We start from the raw sequence: 16,071 nt of genomic DNA on the forward strand, positions 1-16,071 counted from the left end.
CTCAAATTAATATCATATTACCCTAAACAAATTTCCTCCAATGATCTTGTTTGGGTTCCAGAGTAGCATGCTCCCTGCCGGAAAGCACCTCAACACTAATAGCAAGCACTATATAAATGCAAACCCATTCCTCTTCTATCCCTCCACTATCCTTTCCAATCCAAATAACAGACTAATATTTCCACCGCTCAAATCATTTTCATGTTTCTCTATACTAATTCACCACGAATCCTTTTTGGGTTCCAGAGTAGCATGCTACTTGCCGAAAAATTGCTTTGCCGCCTCGTCAGGGGTAGGAAGCACTATATAAATGCAGTTACAATTACAATGTTACCAGCCAATTACTAACATCCAGGTCTTAGCGATTATTGCTCTTATCTCCTCACCTAGTTCCCTGATGGCTTCATCCGTTCGCGGTCGTTCCAGTGTTGCTGACGCACAAGTAGCTATCGCCAAAACCTTAGAATCATCATGAATGCCCGTAAGGTCCCTCTTCAGCTGCTCCAATGTGGCATCATGCCACCGTGCACCTGAGGAAGAGCACAAAATATTGCAGTGGCACATTTAAAGGGTTAAAGTAGCTGCAGTCAGTATCATTTTTATGTTACAAATGATTTCACATCATAGCACTTAGCTTTCAATGCTAAGGGTTGCCACTGGACTCCATGGTGTTGGTTTCTTCTTTCTGCAGGAATGCAGACAGAAGCTCATACAATGCTGTAAGGGAAAAGTAGGGGAGGGCAGAGGGGTGGAAGTCAAGGACTGAGAATATGTGAACTAAGTTAAGTGAAGGAGACACAGAAAGAAATGGGGACAATACTGAAAAAGGGCAAAGAGCAGTAAATGAAGCGATTGGGAGAGAGAATAGTAAGAAACAAAAATAACGTGATAATCAAAGAGCAATGATAGATAGAAAATGGAAAGCAATATTGAAGAAGGAAGGAGGGTAGGAGCAAATGGTGGAAGAAAACAAGGAAGGAAGAAGAAAGGGAGGGTGAAAAGGAGAGAGCGTGCAAGGATGCATGGATGAAGGATGAAAGGATGGATGTTTGTAAGGGTGAATTGGTGAGACGATGGATTGAAGGAAGTGTGAAAGGATGCTGGGAGGAATAAATGGATGGATGGATGGATGGATGGATGATGGATGAATGTGTGAAAGGAACGGTCGCTGGATGGATTGGTGGAAAGGTTGTTGAGCAGGTGAAAGGATGAATAGATGAATCTCTGAATGGATGGATGGATAGATTGCATAAGCTAAAGCATTCCGATGTGGCCAATTGTTTCAAAGCCTTCCTTAGTACCTAGAAGGGCCAGTTGCTTTTTTTGTGCTATAATGGCAAGGCTTTGGATCTTGCTTCTAAGATAATACCTGTTGAAGTTAAATTGACAACTTGTCCTGAGAAGATGTTTTTATCTGTCCTTTTATAAGTCCTCTGCGTCAGCTTGTTTCAATTATTTCTTATTAAATGTTAGGTCACTGCCTAAACACACAGTAGAACTTTGCGACTTGCTGTACTCCTCTGCGCCTTAAATAGGAACTTTAACTGAAACGTGGTAACTGCCATCGCAACAGCCCAACCTGCCAACTATTGCATGTTTGAGGCATGATAGTGGGGGGCCGGATTACAGTTCTTTTTAAAGATACCGTTAAAATGTCGATATTGGACGCTTTTATCACTGACTGGGCAGAGATCTGTGTTTTTCAAATTAAGCTCTCCCCTAATGATTGAGGGCGTGGGGCCTTAATCTATTGGCCGCCTATTGGCCGCCTGGTCCCAAAAAATGAATCAGTAATTAGGTTATGGAATTTATTGCAGCTCGTGTCTTGTCCTCCTCGCATTTATTGTTGGTAGATTTCAACTATCATGGGATAAACCGTCAAGGCTTAGATGTCTTGCAGCTTACGACCGATTTAGCTGCAATTGGCTTAACTCAAAAAGTTATAGGCCACACTCATGTTGCTGGGCATACTTTTGATTTGATTTTTACAAATTTAATTTTCCTGACTTTTGATAGCCCTAAACGGCTTGTTTGGTCGGATCATGCCAATCATCCATTTTCAAATTTGACACTTAAATAGGCCAAATGACTGTAATTTGTACGGAGTCTAAGATGACCAGACAATGGAGGAAGATTTTGCCTGACTCTTTTGCAGCGATGTATAACCCCCCCCCTTACTTTTCCAAGATGACTAACGTAGATGCAGGGTTGTTAGAATATCAAAACTTGTTAATGCTTGCGTTTGACAAATTAACACCTGGCCGAGGTTTACCTCTGAATTGCAAGCTGAAAAAACATTATGTAAAGAGCTGGAAAGACAATGGTGCCATATAAAGAACTCAACTTCAAATGAATTTTATCGGACAGCTTTGACTTGACGTCATCGTAATCTTAAAAGAGCGAGAATGCTTTACATATCTAATCAAATCACTACAGCTGGCAATTCCTCCAAAGATCTGTTTAAAGTTCTAAGAGGCATATTATCAAGGGCAATGTCGCCGCTTTAGCAGCGAAAGAGACTGACAGAGAGAGAGACTGGTGTACAGAGAAAGAAACTGACTGACAAAGAGGGAGACTGATTGAAAGGGAGACAGAGAGAGACTGACTGACTGACAGACTGACAGAGAGAGAGACTGACAGAGAGAGAGAGAGAGAGAGAGAGAGAGAGAGACTGACTGACAGAGAGAGAGAGAGAGAGAGAGAGAGAGAGAGAGAGACTGTGATGGAATTGGGGTCAAAGTGTGTATGAAGCTATGCAATGCCTCTTAAGATTGCTGTTGTCTGCTAATGAAAATGTATTAGAAAATATGATCTTGGTAGTTACATCTGCTTTTCAAATACAGCATTATCGAAGGGGCGTGGCTAGCAGCCGAGCATGGCGGCAGCCTAGAAGGACAGCTCCGGTAGTGAAGCGACCTCTCCAACAATCCGTGAAATAATCCGTGGCTGAAACCGACCTCAGACGGAGGGACCGGAGACCCGGGACCGGGCGGCACAGGCGGCAGACACTCCGACGCGAATTGGACGCCGGACGGCAGAGCTACGGCCGAGTGTTGGCGCTGCCTAGACGAGGGCCAGGAGCCGGGGCCTCCAGCACTCAGAGGTGCCGACCGGAAGTGCTACTGGGCCGGCAGGGGCAGACCGGAAGTGGCCGGGAACCGAGGAGCGGAACCAACAGTGACCTGCCAGACTACAGCGCTGACCCCGAACGAGGCGTAGGACCGATCCGAAGACCGTGGTGCTGCTGGTGCGACAGCGGAGGACACTGCCGGAGCGCTGCCTGAGAGCCGCAATCGAAGGAGGGGTGAGGCACTGTTGCGGGACGCGGCGGGGCAGGGGAGTGAGTCACGGGGGCAGCGGGCGGCTGGACGGGCTCTCGTGCCCCCCCCCCACGCCGGAGCTGGCGTAAATCGGACCTGAGTGGCGCCTGGAGGCCGCAGTACCAGTGCGGACAGAGAAAGCGGTGGTGAGGGGCGCAGGTGTTGGGAGACCTGAAAGATTCAGTCGTTGTCTGGCCCTGTGCTTTGGACCCTTGCTTCACACTGGACCCCACAGTGTTGATACCCCGCCGGGCCATATCGGGGCGCATCCCAGCTCCACAAACTGTAGGACGCTGCCATCGCTGAGGAAACTACAGGACCCCGTGCTGCGCAGAGGGTATTAGTGTGAGACTGGGGGGAACAGATCATCGCGCTTCACGTGAATACCGCGGCCACGGCTCCATAGTGGTCCAGAATAACTTGAGCTGGAGGACTATTCATAACGCTACAGGGATTGCACTGCGATAGCACTTGGGCTGAGGCCGCGACCACTCCCTTGCCCAGCCCCTACTGCAGGACATCTCTCCTGATGCCCAGCGGAACGTTGGCAGACAAGATGGTGGGAAAAGGCCCCAAAGGCGGCGCGACACAGACGCGTATCGAGAGATACACCTGCGATGCGTCTGCATCCCCTCCAACGGACGGAAGGCAAAACTCCGCGAAAACAGTAAACGGCGCGGGAACAAAAAAAGCGACACTGGATGACGTAATGCGAGCGCTCTCGCAGGTCCAGACCACGGTGGGCTCGATATCAACTGAAGTCACTCTCATTAGAGCAGATCTCCACAAAATGGCGGAAAAGGTGGGCTCGCTGGAGCTCGTGACGAAATCACTGGTGGAGGATGTCTCAGAGCTTCAGACGGCGATGGAGAAAGTAGTAACAGAGAATAAACTACTGAAGGAAAAGCTCGATGACCAGGAAGGGCGCTCTAGACGGAATAACATCCGAATTCTTGGGGTCCCTGAATCGGAAGGTACGAGGGCAACTGATCTCTTTGTGGAAGAAGTCATCAAGACACAACTCCAACCTAAGGGCCTGTCGACGTTCTTCTCGGTCGAAAGGGCGCACAGAGTGCCGGGTGGTCAGCCGAAACCGGGGGCGACGCCAAGACCTATCCTGGCGAGACTGTTCAATTTCCGGGATAGAGATGCCATCCTCCAAGCGGCGCGGGTATCCCCCCCCGTAAAGATCCAAAACTCTACATTGGCCTTTTTCCCGGACTACACGGCGGAAGTGGCCCGTAAGCGAAAGACATTTCTAGAAATTAAAAAGGAACTAAGAAGGAGAGAGATCCCATACTCCATGTTATTCCCGGCCAAGCTGCGGGTAGTGGCAGAAAATAGGACTTGGTCCTTTGATAATCCGGACACAGCCCGAGACTGGCTGGATGGCTGGCGACCAACCTCTCAGCCCCACCGAGCAGGACGGCCTAGGAGAGGCCAACGAACAGGAGATCATGCAGATAACCGGGCGGCAGGACCGACAGAAGACAGAAGCTCGCCACTAGGAGACACTGCTAATGGAGGTCTGGAGGTGGAAGAATAACACTCCGGCGGTTACGAGACGTGTATTGGTAATGGGACTGCGGCGTGGGCCGCCATGGACACTGGGCTACGGACCTCCATGGAGGGAATGAGGGGTCGCTGACTCCGAAGCACTCTTCACCCCCAACGAGCAAGTAACGATGTGTTTGTATTTGGGTGGGGTCAGGCACTCTGCTAAATTGGGGAGGCGGGCAGTTCCAAGTCCGAGTAGCAGGGGAGCAGGGAGGGGGGGAGTTGGGAAGATATGGGGGGTAGAAATGTTTAACTGTTTGAAAAGTTTGACTCTAAGAATTGCGCGAAGAATCACAATAGTCACAGTAAGCTGGAGAATATGCCTCGCGCGTGCCACTGCACGCCCGGCGACAGTTAGCCCACCATTGCAGGCGCATGGAAGCGTCCAGGGGGAAACAGGGTCCGTCCTTACAGACACACAATGGCACAAATGGCACGGTCTGATATGGTAGATGACAGTCCTGACACAGGGCAGGTACCGCCGTTAAAAGTGGTATCATGGAATGTCAGGGGGTTAGGAGACAAGGTAAAGAGAGGGTTGGTGCTTCAGTCCATTCGGAGACTGAATCATGATCTGATCCTCCTTCAGGAAACACATCTAGTGGATAAAGCTAGTAAGGCTCTGGATAGACGAGGTTACCGCATGATAACGCACTCAGACTTCACTTCAGGTTCCCGGGGAACAGGTATTTTGATGAAGAGAACATCCCGATTCATTCCACAGAACACCAAAACTGATAGTTACGGCCGCTTTGCAGCGGTATGTGGGCAATGGGAAGGACGGTCCCTCAATGTGGTGTCAGTATATATTCCACCTGCACTACATGCAACTGCGCTTCCAGACCTGGGAAAGTTCTTGTTGGAACTCCCGGAAGGGGATCTAATAGTGGGAGGAGACTTTAATGCGGTGGCAGATAACACACGAGATAGGTTCCCGGTTCGGGTGCTGACAACTGGCCCGTCCCGCTTCAGCGAGTTCATAGAGGCTCAGGGACTGGTAGATGTTTGGCGGCGCCTACACCCCGAAGACCAGCAATACTCTTATTACTCGGCTACCCACAACTGTCTGTCCCGTCTTGACTACTTCCTTACATTTGGGGGCGGCCGACTTACGATATCTGAGGCAAAGATACGACCTCGAGGCGTCTCGGATCACTCCCCCCTGACGCTGAGCCTGTCATGCTCCGCAGTTGCACGTACAAGAACTTACCCACTTTACCCAGGGTATCTTAAGGTACCCCACATTCGTAAGGACCTGAAAAAAATGACTAGGTACTACTTTGAGGAGAATACTGACTCGGTGTCCTCCCCAACGACCTTGTGGGAGGCATACAAAACAGTATTAAGAGGGCAGGCCATCTCGACGATAGCGGGGCACAAACGCACACAAAAGAGGGAACTGTTAGATCTGGAACTGAAACTAGAACAAGCAAACGCAGACCATATGGCACGCCCGTCAGAGGACTCACTACACTCACTCCATCTCTGCCAACAGCTACATGGCGACCTTCTCAAGCGACGTACAGTAGAAAACATAGAATCTACAGCGCAAAGAGTATATGACATAGGGGACAAGGCAAATAAGCTATTGGCATGGCTAGATAAAAAAAGAGAGGGCTGTAGACACATATTACAGCTGGTGGACTCGGAGGGGATACCACACTCACGCCCCGATGAGATCGTAGAGATCTTAGCTGACCACTTCCGAGAAGTCTACACCCCAGAGGCGGAAGTCACAGCGGAAGCGGCAATGTCGGCGCTTCAGGGTACACAGATCGCGACTCTACCACCGGAAGCGGTGGATGAACTGGAGGAAGATCTTACATTGGGCGAAATACAGACGGCAATTGCTGCACTCCACACTGGTAAAGCGTTGGGCCCCAACGGGATCCCAATAGAATGGTTCCAGACTATGGCGGACACCCTAAGCTCACCTCTGTTAGCCATGTACACGGAGTGTCGGGAGAAGGGGTCTTTGCCCCCGGATCAACGGATGGCAACCATAGTGGCCATCCCGAAACCAGGTAAACCACCCATAGCCTGCACGTCCTATCGCCCGATTTCGCTCCTTAACGCCGAAGCAAAAATCTTGGCGAAACTGCTGGCGAATAGACTGACTCCGCACCTAACCCATCTAATCCACCCAGACCAGTCAGGCTTCATGCCACATAGAAGCACGGCATTGAATCTCCGCCGTGTGCACGGAGCACTGGCACGTGCCCACCTGCTGAAGGAACCGGCGGCCATTCTATCGTTGGATGCCAGAATGGCGTTTGACATGGTGGAGTGGCAGTATCTGTGCGCAGTATTGGCCCGTATGGGCTTCGGCCCCAAATTCATCTCCTGGATCACTCTGCTATACACGGAACCTGTGGCACATGTAGCAGCCAACGGTCACATCTCCCGGGAACTTCCTTTAGCTAGGGGAACGAGACAGGGATGCCCACTCTCCCCCCTGCTGTTTGCGCTGGCCTTGGAGCCACTGGCTACTGCCATCAGGAATACCCCGTTATTAAAAGGACTGCAATGGGGAGACACCTGGGAGGATAGAGTCTCCCTATATGCTGATGACATGCTCATCTACCTAACCGACCCCGAGACGGGCATTCCGAAGTTACTGGCCATGTGCAATACGCATGGTCTGACCTCCGGATACACGATCAACTGGACAAAATCAGTCATATACGTACTAAAAGGTCCTGCACCAGTTCTCCCGAATGACTGCTCGGTAATGATAGCCGACACTTCCTTTAAGTATTTGGGTATTCACGTCGCCCGTGACGTGGCGGTATTCTATGACCTGAACTTACTGCCGCCTCTCACTCGCCTTAGTGCGGACGTGCGACACTGGAAGACTCTACCTCTTACAATGCTGGGACGAGCGGCATTATTTAAAATGATGGCGTTGCCACGCCTACTATATGTATTAGAGAATACCCCAGTCATGATACCGCCTTCATATTTCCGGAAGGTGACAGCGCTGATGACAGACCTATTGTGGGGAGAACGCCCGCCCAGAATAGCGCATACCAAACTTAACCGTGGGTGGTACGACGGGGGAATAGCCTTGCCAAATATGCAACTGTATTACTGGGCATCGCAACTCAAGGTCGTTAACCAATGGATCCACGCCCCGCATACTGACCCGGCGTATTCAGCGGACAGAGCACAACTAGGCACACACAGCTTATTGGCCCCATTATATACTCCAGGACTCATAGCGAAACTGACTGGACCTACTAAACACACCGTGCTACTCTGGCACAGGGCACAGGCGCGACTTAAATGGAAAGGGGTCATAACTAAACGTACTCCGTTGTGGGACACCAAACAGCTGGGCTGCCTTCGAACCAGCAAGGGATTTACCCAATGGGATAACATTGGCATCTCGACAGTAGGAGACCTTTGGACCACTACTGGAGTGATCCCTTTTCCGCAACTGCAGCAACAATACGCATTAGGCCACAATGAAACGTACAGGTACATACAAATAAGGCATGCATTACTGACGGTGATTAAGCCAGGGTCGACTGTCCCGGACTCTTCACCGTTGGAGGACCGCCTGCTCACGGAATTCATGCAGACTGGCGCCACCTCACTCACTTACCGGAAACTATTAAACAATCTCCCGGACCCCTTGGTCAAACTGAAAGAGAAATGGGAAACTGAGCTGGGAGCTATGGATGAGACAGAATGGAACGCTGCATTGGCGTCACCACGAGAGGCGGGCGTCTCAGCTCGTTTCAGGCTGATACAATTTAAGATACTGCATAGGGTATATTACACTAGGACCACCTTACACAAAATGAGCAGGGCAGACAACCCGTATTGCCTTAGAGGGTGTGGAGAGGAAGGGACACTGTTGCACACACTTTGGGAATGCCCGGCCATCTCAAGATACTGGCGGCAAGTCCTGCGCACCATCTCCCAGGCTCTCGAAACATCGCTTATGCCAGACCCGCGTGTATGTTTGCTGAATGTATGGGAAGGAACTGACCTGACACGCCGGAAACAACAATGGGTTACAATCGGGACGATGGTGGCCAAGCGCGACATTGCACAGAGGTGGTGAGTGGCGGAGACACCTACATTGGCGCTGTGGTGCAGGACTATGGATAAACTCATGTTAGTCGAACGTGCAGTGTATAAAATGCGAGCTAACCCTCGCAAATGGAATATGATCTGGCAGCCGTGGAACAAATACAGAGGAGACTTATGCGATCCACTTTCTGAAGAAGAAGTGGATAGCTCAGAAGATGAGGAGGAGATGGGCGAGTGAAACCTTAGCGGGTGGGGAGGAGCTAGAAGAAGGATAGAGAACCGGGCAATAGGGGTAATGGGTGGACTGCGTTCGGAGGGGATGGGATAGTACTCTGGAATCTGTGCTCCGGTTGGTGACACTATAGAAACATTGCTCTGGCTATAAGTGACTATCTGTTAGTAATGAGTCTACAGTTTTGTTTGTGATTTTATAAAAGTAAGATGTCGTACACTTGATGAAAGTTCTTCTGACTGCCATGAGTACTGATTCAACGCACGCTGCCGGACCGGAAGGTTGTCGGCTAAATAGCTGTGTAACGCTGTAAATGAGCTGTTAAGTGCTATTCGATGGCTTTATGTTGCACGTAATATTGTAATGTACTATTGGCAAATGCAAATAAAGTCTTTATAAAAAAAATTTAAAAAAATACAGCATTATCCAATGTTTTGAAATGGGTTTGATTTCTTTAAGTCTAGCCCCCCACAACCCCACTGACCCCACCCTACCGGTGTGGCCCGCGGCCACACACCACACTGTAATTTTGACCCCCGACAGAAATTTTGTGCGTACCCACGATCTAGACCAATTTCTTTCTATAAAAGAACAGGTCTGTAACACCTCAGGGCTTTGTTTCCATCTGTTATGCCTGTTAAGATGGGTTTTTCTGCTTCTTCCTCTTTCAACAAGGAAAACATTAGCCCAAGCCTTAGTTGTGAGGATTACAGCAATGCTCTATTTGCCTCTATAAATGAGTCCTTCTTAATGAAACCACAGGTGGTGCAAATTATGGCAGTATGCCTTATTAGTAATGCTCTATTACTTACCGGTAATCTTCATTACTCCGGGTCCCGTTGTCCTCGTCCCATTCATAACAAAGTGGAGATGATCATCTCCCGACAGAAAAAAACAAGAAGAATGCTGGGACCCTAATACTGCCCCTCCCACCGGGAGTACATAAGCAGTACTTACCCAGCATCCTGCCTGTACAACCAAGCCCAGAAAGGAAGGCCGGCGTCTGGGAGGGAGGGAGGGGCATATGAATGGGACGAGGACAACGGGACCCGGAGTAACGAAGATTACCGGTAAGTAATAGAGCATTACCCCCAGGTCCCTTATGTCCTCGTCCCATTCATAACAAAGTGGAGAATACCAAAGCAGAAATCCGGCCTTCCGCACCCACAAGCACACGAGCGGCGGCAGCAGCAGGACAAGTAGGAACGTAAAACAAAAACCCCTATCACGTGCAAGCGCTAAAGAAACACTCCCAAGCTTTACTCGAGGCGCTGGCGGCCACCAGAGAGTACCAACGCCGGCCACATGGTGACCATCCCGTGCAGGGGAGCGAACCATGAGAACAGTGCACCCAGGAGGCAGCCACAACTCTCCACGGGGGACAGAAGCGGGGATGTAGCTCAGTGGCATAGCGCATGCATCTCATGTATGAGGCCCCGGGTTCAAACCCGGGCATCCCTAGGAGACCCCTGTGCGTAGTGAGGCAAACACCATAATGCCAGCCCGCCAACAATCCAGGACCGCTGGCACCAGCACAGCAAAAAAACATCGAGGGCGGGGGCCAACAGCACAACAAGGCCCCCACCACCACCGGGAACAGGAACATCACATGCACATTAATGTTGAAACAGTTCCTGAGAAACACTGGAAACGAACACGCTACACCAGTGCTCGTCACCACACAGTAGCATGACAGGGAATATCACTGTTTGGGCACTATTTTGATCGTGAGCAATGCATGTGCTAACTGATCCACACTGTAACCCAGGATAGCCTGCAACTGCATGCCTTTACGCGTTGTCATCGCTGCCACCAGTAAGCATCAAGGAAGGAAACAAAAACCCGCCAAGCGGGACTCACCCGGAGTGGGGGCCAACCCCAGGAACAAGGCCCCCACTCCAACTGCAACACATCCAGGAGACCGGCAGGAGCCCATCCAGCGAGGCAAGTCTCACCCGGCTAAGCTCGGGAAGACAAGCCAGCGACCCGGAAGCAACCGAGAACTCCAGCCGCAAAGGACCGGGAGGTGCACGCAGTGCAAGCAGAACACCGGCTTTGATAGAGACTGACCCCTCGCGGTGGGATGCCTGGCTTTCACCTTGCGGATAGCCTGCCGGGGTTATCTCACAGGGGAATACCAGGACGGGTTCCCTAAGCAAGCGCTTAGAGACCGCTTGGTGATTTGCGCTATATAAATTCCTGTACATTTACATTTACATTTACATAAATAATTGTAACATAACATAACGTAACATAGCATAACATGCATGAATTGAATGGTAAAAGGATGATCAAAAGGAGGATAGGATGGATGAAGGAATGGGGGAGGGAAGGGTCAGAGGATAAATGGATAAAGAACCCTCTTTTTTGAAAAAATAGGAATGAATAGGCCAAATCAGTATGGAGCGGCTTCGTGCAAGAGTCGTGGGCGGAGGCAATAAGCTCTGTTTGTTTGCAACTCGTCGCGGATAGCAGATGGAGTTTAAGGGTCTTTGTACCTTGTGTAACACGCCAGTTAGTCACGTCACTCAGCTTACTCACTAGCTAGTGAGTAAGCTGAGTGACGTGACTAACTGGCCACGACTCTTGCACGAAGCCGCTCCATACTGATTTGGCCTATTCATTCCTATTTTTTCAAAAGAGAGGGTTCTTTATATATATCTTTTCTGTCCTGAAGATGGTCTCATTAATCCATTCATAGAGACCGAAACGTCGACTTTTGCTTTTTCTTCGTCAAAATCACTGCACAAATTGTACCAAGGAAGAAAAGCATCTATCAGTGTCTCAATGAAGTGTTTTTGTAAAAACATGTACTTCTTGCAACACTGTTGATATACATTATTTGTACCCTCTTTGTTTAATTCTTTTAATGTATTAAATACAAACTTTACATATACACCCGTTTCTGCTATCTATATCTGGATCATTTGGTATGACTATTGTAAATTGAATCAGTAATAATTGTTGCATATTTGCACCTTAGACTAACATTTATTTGGGTCTTTAAGTGATAAATTTGTTATAACATTGAACATAACAAAAACAAAACCCCTTGAAGGTACCTTTACCCTTTCATTCTTGAACCAGTAACACTACCAGGAGATCATGATATTTTAGCATTCCAGGTCTCCAGTGGGAACAAATTTTTTTTCGGAGGTGCAGTTATTTATAAACCCCCTGGCTATAAGCCCGAATTTAGTGCCAAATCACTGGCTCAATTGTTTCCTTTTTGTCTGAAACATAATCACTCCTTAGTTATAGGTGATTTTAATATCCATTACCAATACAGGGGCGACGTTATGGGCAAATAACTAAAAGGTGGATATGCGGATTCTACAACTCAAACAATGGGAACGGACCCACTCATGTTGCTGGGCATATACTTGACCTCTTATTTTCCAATATTGAGTCTATAGAGGTCGCGGAACCGGAGCACCTTACTTGGACTGAGCATTCTCTAATTAACTTTTCCTTCACGATACCTTCCAATAAAATCAGCTTGAGCACACCCTTGATCGGGATAAAAAGTCACTTGAACCTCATAACTCCTGAACTGTTTGCCTCTCACTTTCCCTTAAGAGATCAAACTACCTTAAAGACATTCCCAGTCCAGACAATGGGTGATATATTAAATTCAGCAATACATTTTACACTGAATTTATGTGCTCCTAAGATAGTAAACTGGAGTGGTGTGGCTCACTGGTTAGAGGCGGCAGACCCAGAAGCAGAGAACGGCCCAGGACCAGGGTTCAATTCCCGACGCGGCAGGGTTGTGGACCAGGGTCAGTGGACTCGACAATTCTCGCCTCGGTGCCTACTCTAACCAGGGATCACACTCGGCAACTCTGGGCATTAAGCTTGCCTCATCTCTACAACGGCCCCCCACAGATGCCGGGGATGCCTGGTTTCACCTTGGAGATACCCAGAAGGGACCATCTCACAGGGAAAGCCAGGACGGGTTCCCCAGCGGTCTCCAGCGCTGGGACGCCTAAGGGCAGCTGTGCGCTTTACAAGTCCAACACATTTACATTTACAAGGAAATCACCCTCAGAAAAGTGGTATTCTTCTGACCTAAGACTCCAAAAAAGAAAATGTAAATCCTTAGAACATAAATGCAGAACGACCAAGAATAAGGACGATAAATTAGCTTATAGAGTAAAGTTAAAGAATTATCACACAACTATTAAACATGCTTAGAAGGCATACTTCGTCAAAAGAATTGAACCAAATAGTAATTCAACTAAAGAACTATTCAAAATAGTGAAGGAACTGTGCAGACCAGCGGGTATGTCACAAACCTTGACTGCGTCAGCAGACAATTACGAGAAAGTCAGTAATTTCGTATTTGATAAAATAACCCAAATCTACTCTACTTTTAAAAAACAGCGTACCCTAGAGGGCACTGACTTGTAAGTCCTGGAACCTTACCCTGGTGCTCATTCCCACTTAGGTAATTTTGTCCCTACATCGGAAGAAAAAGTTGCTAAGTCAATGCCAGAGGTCAAATCAGGATCTACGCTCGACCCTTGCCCACACTTAATTTTTTATCACCTTACAACAGTTCTCTGCCCTTACGTTACGCCAATTTTCAATCGCTTGCTAGATACAGCTGTGTTCCCAAAGTCTTGTAAACAAGCAATTGTATCCCCCTCTGGCAAAAAAAGTTGGCTTTAATGTGACCAATTTATCAAATTATTGACCAATCTCCCAACTTCCTTACCGGTCCAAAGTTTTGAAGAGATTGATTAATAGGCAATTATCTGATTATATTAAGATGAATGATCTTCTAGACCCCTCACAGACAGGCTTTAGGGCCTCTAACAGTACTGAGGCTACCCTGTCAGCTGTTTTAGACAACATTAGACTTTCCTTGGACCATGAAAAAGCTGCCGCCCTGATCCTTTTGGACTTGTCGTCTGCTTTTGACCTGTATCACACAATCTACTATTGAGAACCTTATATGAAAAAGGGCTTCACTCCAACACTCTTCACTGGTTTAAGTCATTCTTGCTTGATATCTCTCAAGCAGTACAAATGGGCTCTTTTTCCTCCAAATCCAAAATAATTAAGTACGGTGTTCTGCAGGGAGCTTCCCTCAGCCCAGCTCTTTTTAACGCTTGTTGGACCCGGCCTCGTGGCGTGGTCCTACCCCTCCCGCATGGCGGGCCCTGGGCGACATCGGCCCTCCATCCAGCCCGGGTCGGCCTCGGGCACACCTCTGCACGACCTACGAACCACCAGATCCGCCACCCGGCGGCCCCCAACCACTGACACGGCACACTCGGGCCGCCCCAGCATTACCGGTCCGGTGCCCACCCCGGACCCTCATTCCAGGCCCGACGCCATCTTGGGCCCATCACGTCACAGACACGTGGTCCCGGCCCAGCCGCGGCCATGGCCCCAGCGAGCCGGCCATCGAGGCAACAAGAGCCCTCCGGGTGGTAGAGTGGCCACTCAACCAGAGACAAGGAGAGGGGAGTTTCGATGGCTCTCCAACCGTCCCCGGATGCCTGGTTTCGATCGGCCTCCGGCCTCCCTGAGCGCGGGCTCCACCCCCTGCTGGGTGTCTGGACACCATCATCCCGGCCCCTCTGACCCCCAGGCGAGAGGGTCCGGACATCAAAGGACTCCAGACCTACATCTAGGCCATCCCCGGGGTAGGACGGCAGTTGTATCCCGGAGTCGAGAAGCCGTGCTGACGCTGTCGCGGCTGACCCTGAGACGAACTCCCCTTGCTGTTCTACCTGGAACCTGCTGGCGCTGCCGTGGTCCATCTTCGCTGTAACCACCTTGGAGCCTGCTGGCACTGCCGCGGTCCATCTTCGCTGTAACCACCTTGGAGCCTGCTGGCGCTGCCGCGGTCCATCTTCGCTGTAACCACCTTGGAGCCTGCTGGCGCTGCCGCGGTCCATCTTCGCTGTAACCACCTTGGAGCCTGCTGGCGCTGCCGCGGTCCACATTCGCTGAACCATCTTGGAACCTGCTGGCGCTGCCGCGGTCCACACTCGCTGAACCCTCTTGGAACCTGCTGGCGCTGCCGCGGTCCACACTCGCTGAACCACCTTGGAGCCTGCTGGCGCTGCCGCGGCCCAACCTTCCGGAACCCCCCAGCTCGAGGATGGAGAGCTGTGAGTAGAGTCTCCTGGCAACCGACCATCTATAAGACTGTCCCGCTACCTTGCCCCTTGTCACGAGACTTTCCAGATCTCTGGATCTGCTGTATATATTGAAACAATACTTATTGCCAGATAAAGATCGAAAACTCTATCTACGTGTGGTGTACATTTGTAGTGGTGTGATTACTCTGCTGTACGATCCTAGGAGAGGGCCCTCACGTCGGAGGCCTCTCGACATCGCTCGGTCCCTTCTCTGAAGGAGGGGTAGACCTAGGGGTGGTCAGTCAGACACCTTCTGCCTCCCCCGGGTTCGCCTTTCTAACATTGGTGGCAGGCGCTGCGATCCGAGCCAACGCAAAATCGTACAGAGAGTGATCTACCGCTACGACGGAAAAACACACAGAGACCATGACGACCCAAGGAACCAACCTACCTGCCGAATTCCAGAAAGAGAAGATAGAAGAATACAGCCACAAAGAACTAAAACAATTCTGTAAAGACATGGGTATCGCTACCACTGGCCTGAGCACAAAAGAGGACTTCAAATCGGCCCTACAAGCCTGGGTGGAAACCCGAGACAGACCACCCCAAGAGGAGAATAGCCCGACCGGGCAACAGGAAACCAGCGCACCCCCGACGGGGGAAAGAACCGCAACACTAAACGCGGACCTCATCTATGAAGACGCTTGAGAACGGGAGCGCAACCGGCTACACGAATTGGAGCTTGCACGGCTCCAGCTAGACGGAGAACTCCAGCTAGCGGGAAAAAAGATAGCCCTCAAGCAACTACGGCTGGAGGGGGATC

General features: G+C 49.9%; 1 protein-coding gene across 1 annotated transcript in view; it reads right to left on the reverse strand.

The window, feature by feature from the left end:
* Positions 1 to 16,071, reverse strand: part of HEATR4 (HEAT repeat containing 4) — a 427,614-nt gene that overhangs the window by 237,016 nt on the left and 174,527 nt on the right. Inside the window, exon 6 of the mRNA XM_078659659.1 lies at positions 387 to 530. Within this exon, the coding sequence (XP_078515785.1) occupies positions 387 to 530 (144 nt within the window). The remainder of the gene's footprint in view (positions 1 to 386; positions 531 to 16,071) is intronic.

Source organism: Lissotriton helveticus, chromosome 9 (assembly GCF_964261635.1).
Source record: "Lissotriton helveticus chromosome 9, aLisHel1.1, whole genome shotgun sequence".
In the NCBI taxonomy this organism is placed as follows: Eukaryota; Metazoa; Chordata; class Amphibia; order Caudata; family Salamandridae; genus Lissotriton; species Lissotriton helveticus.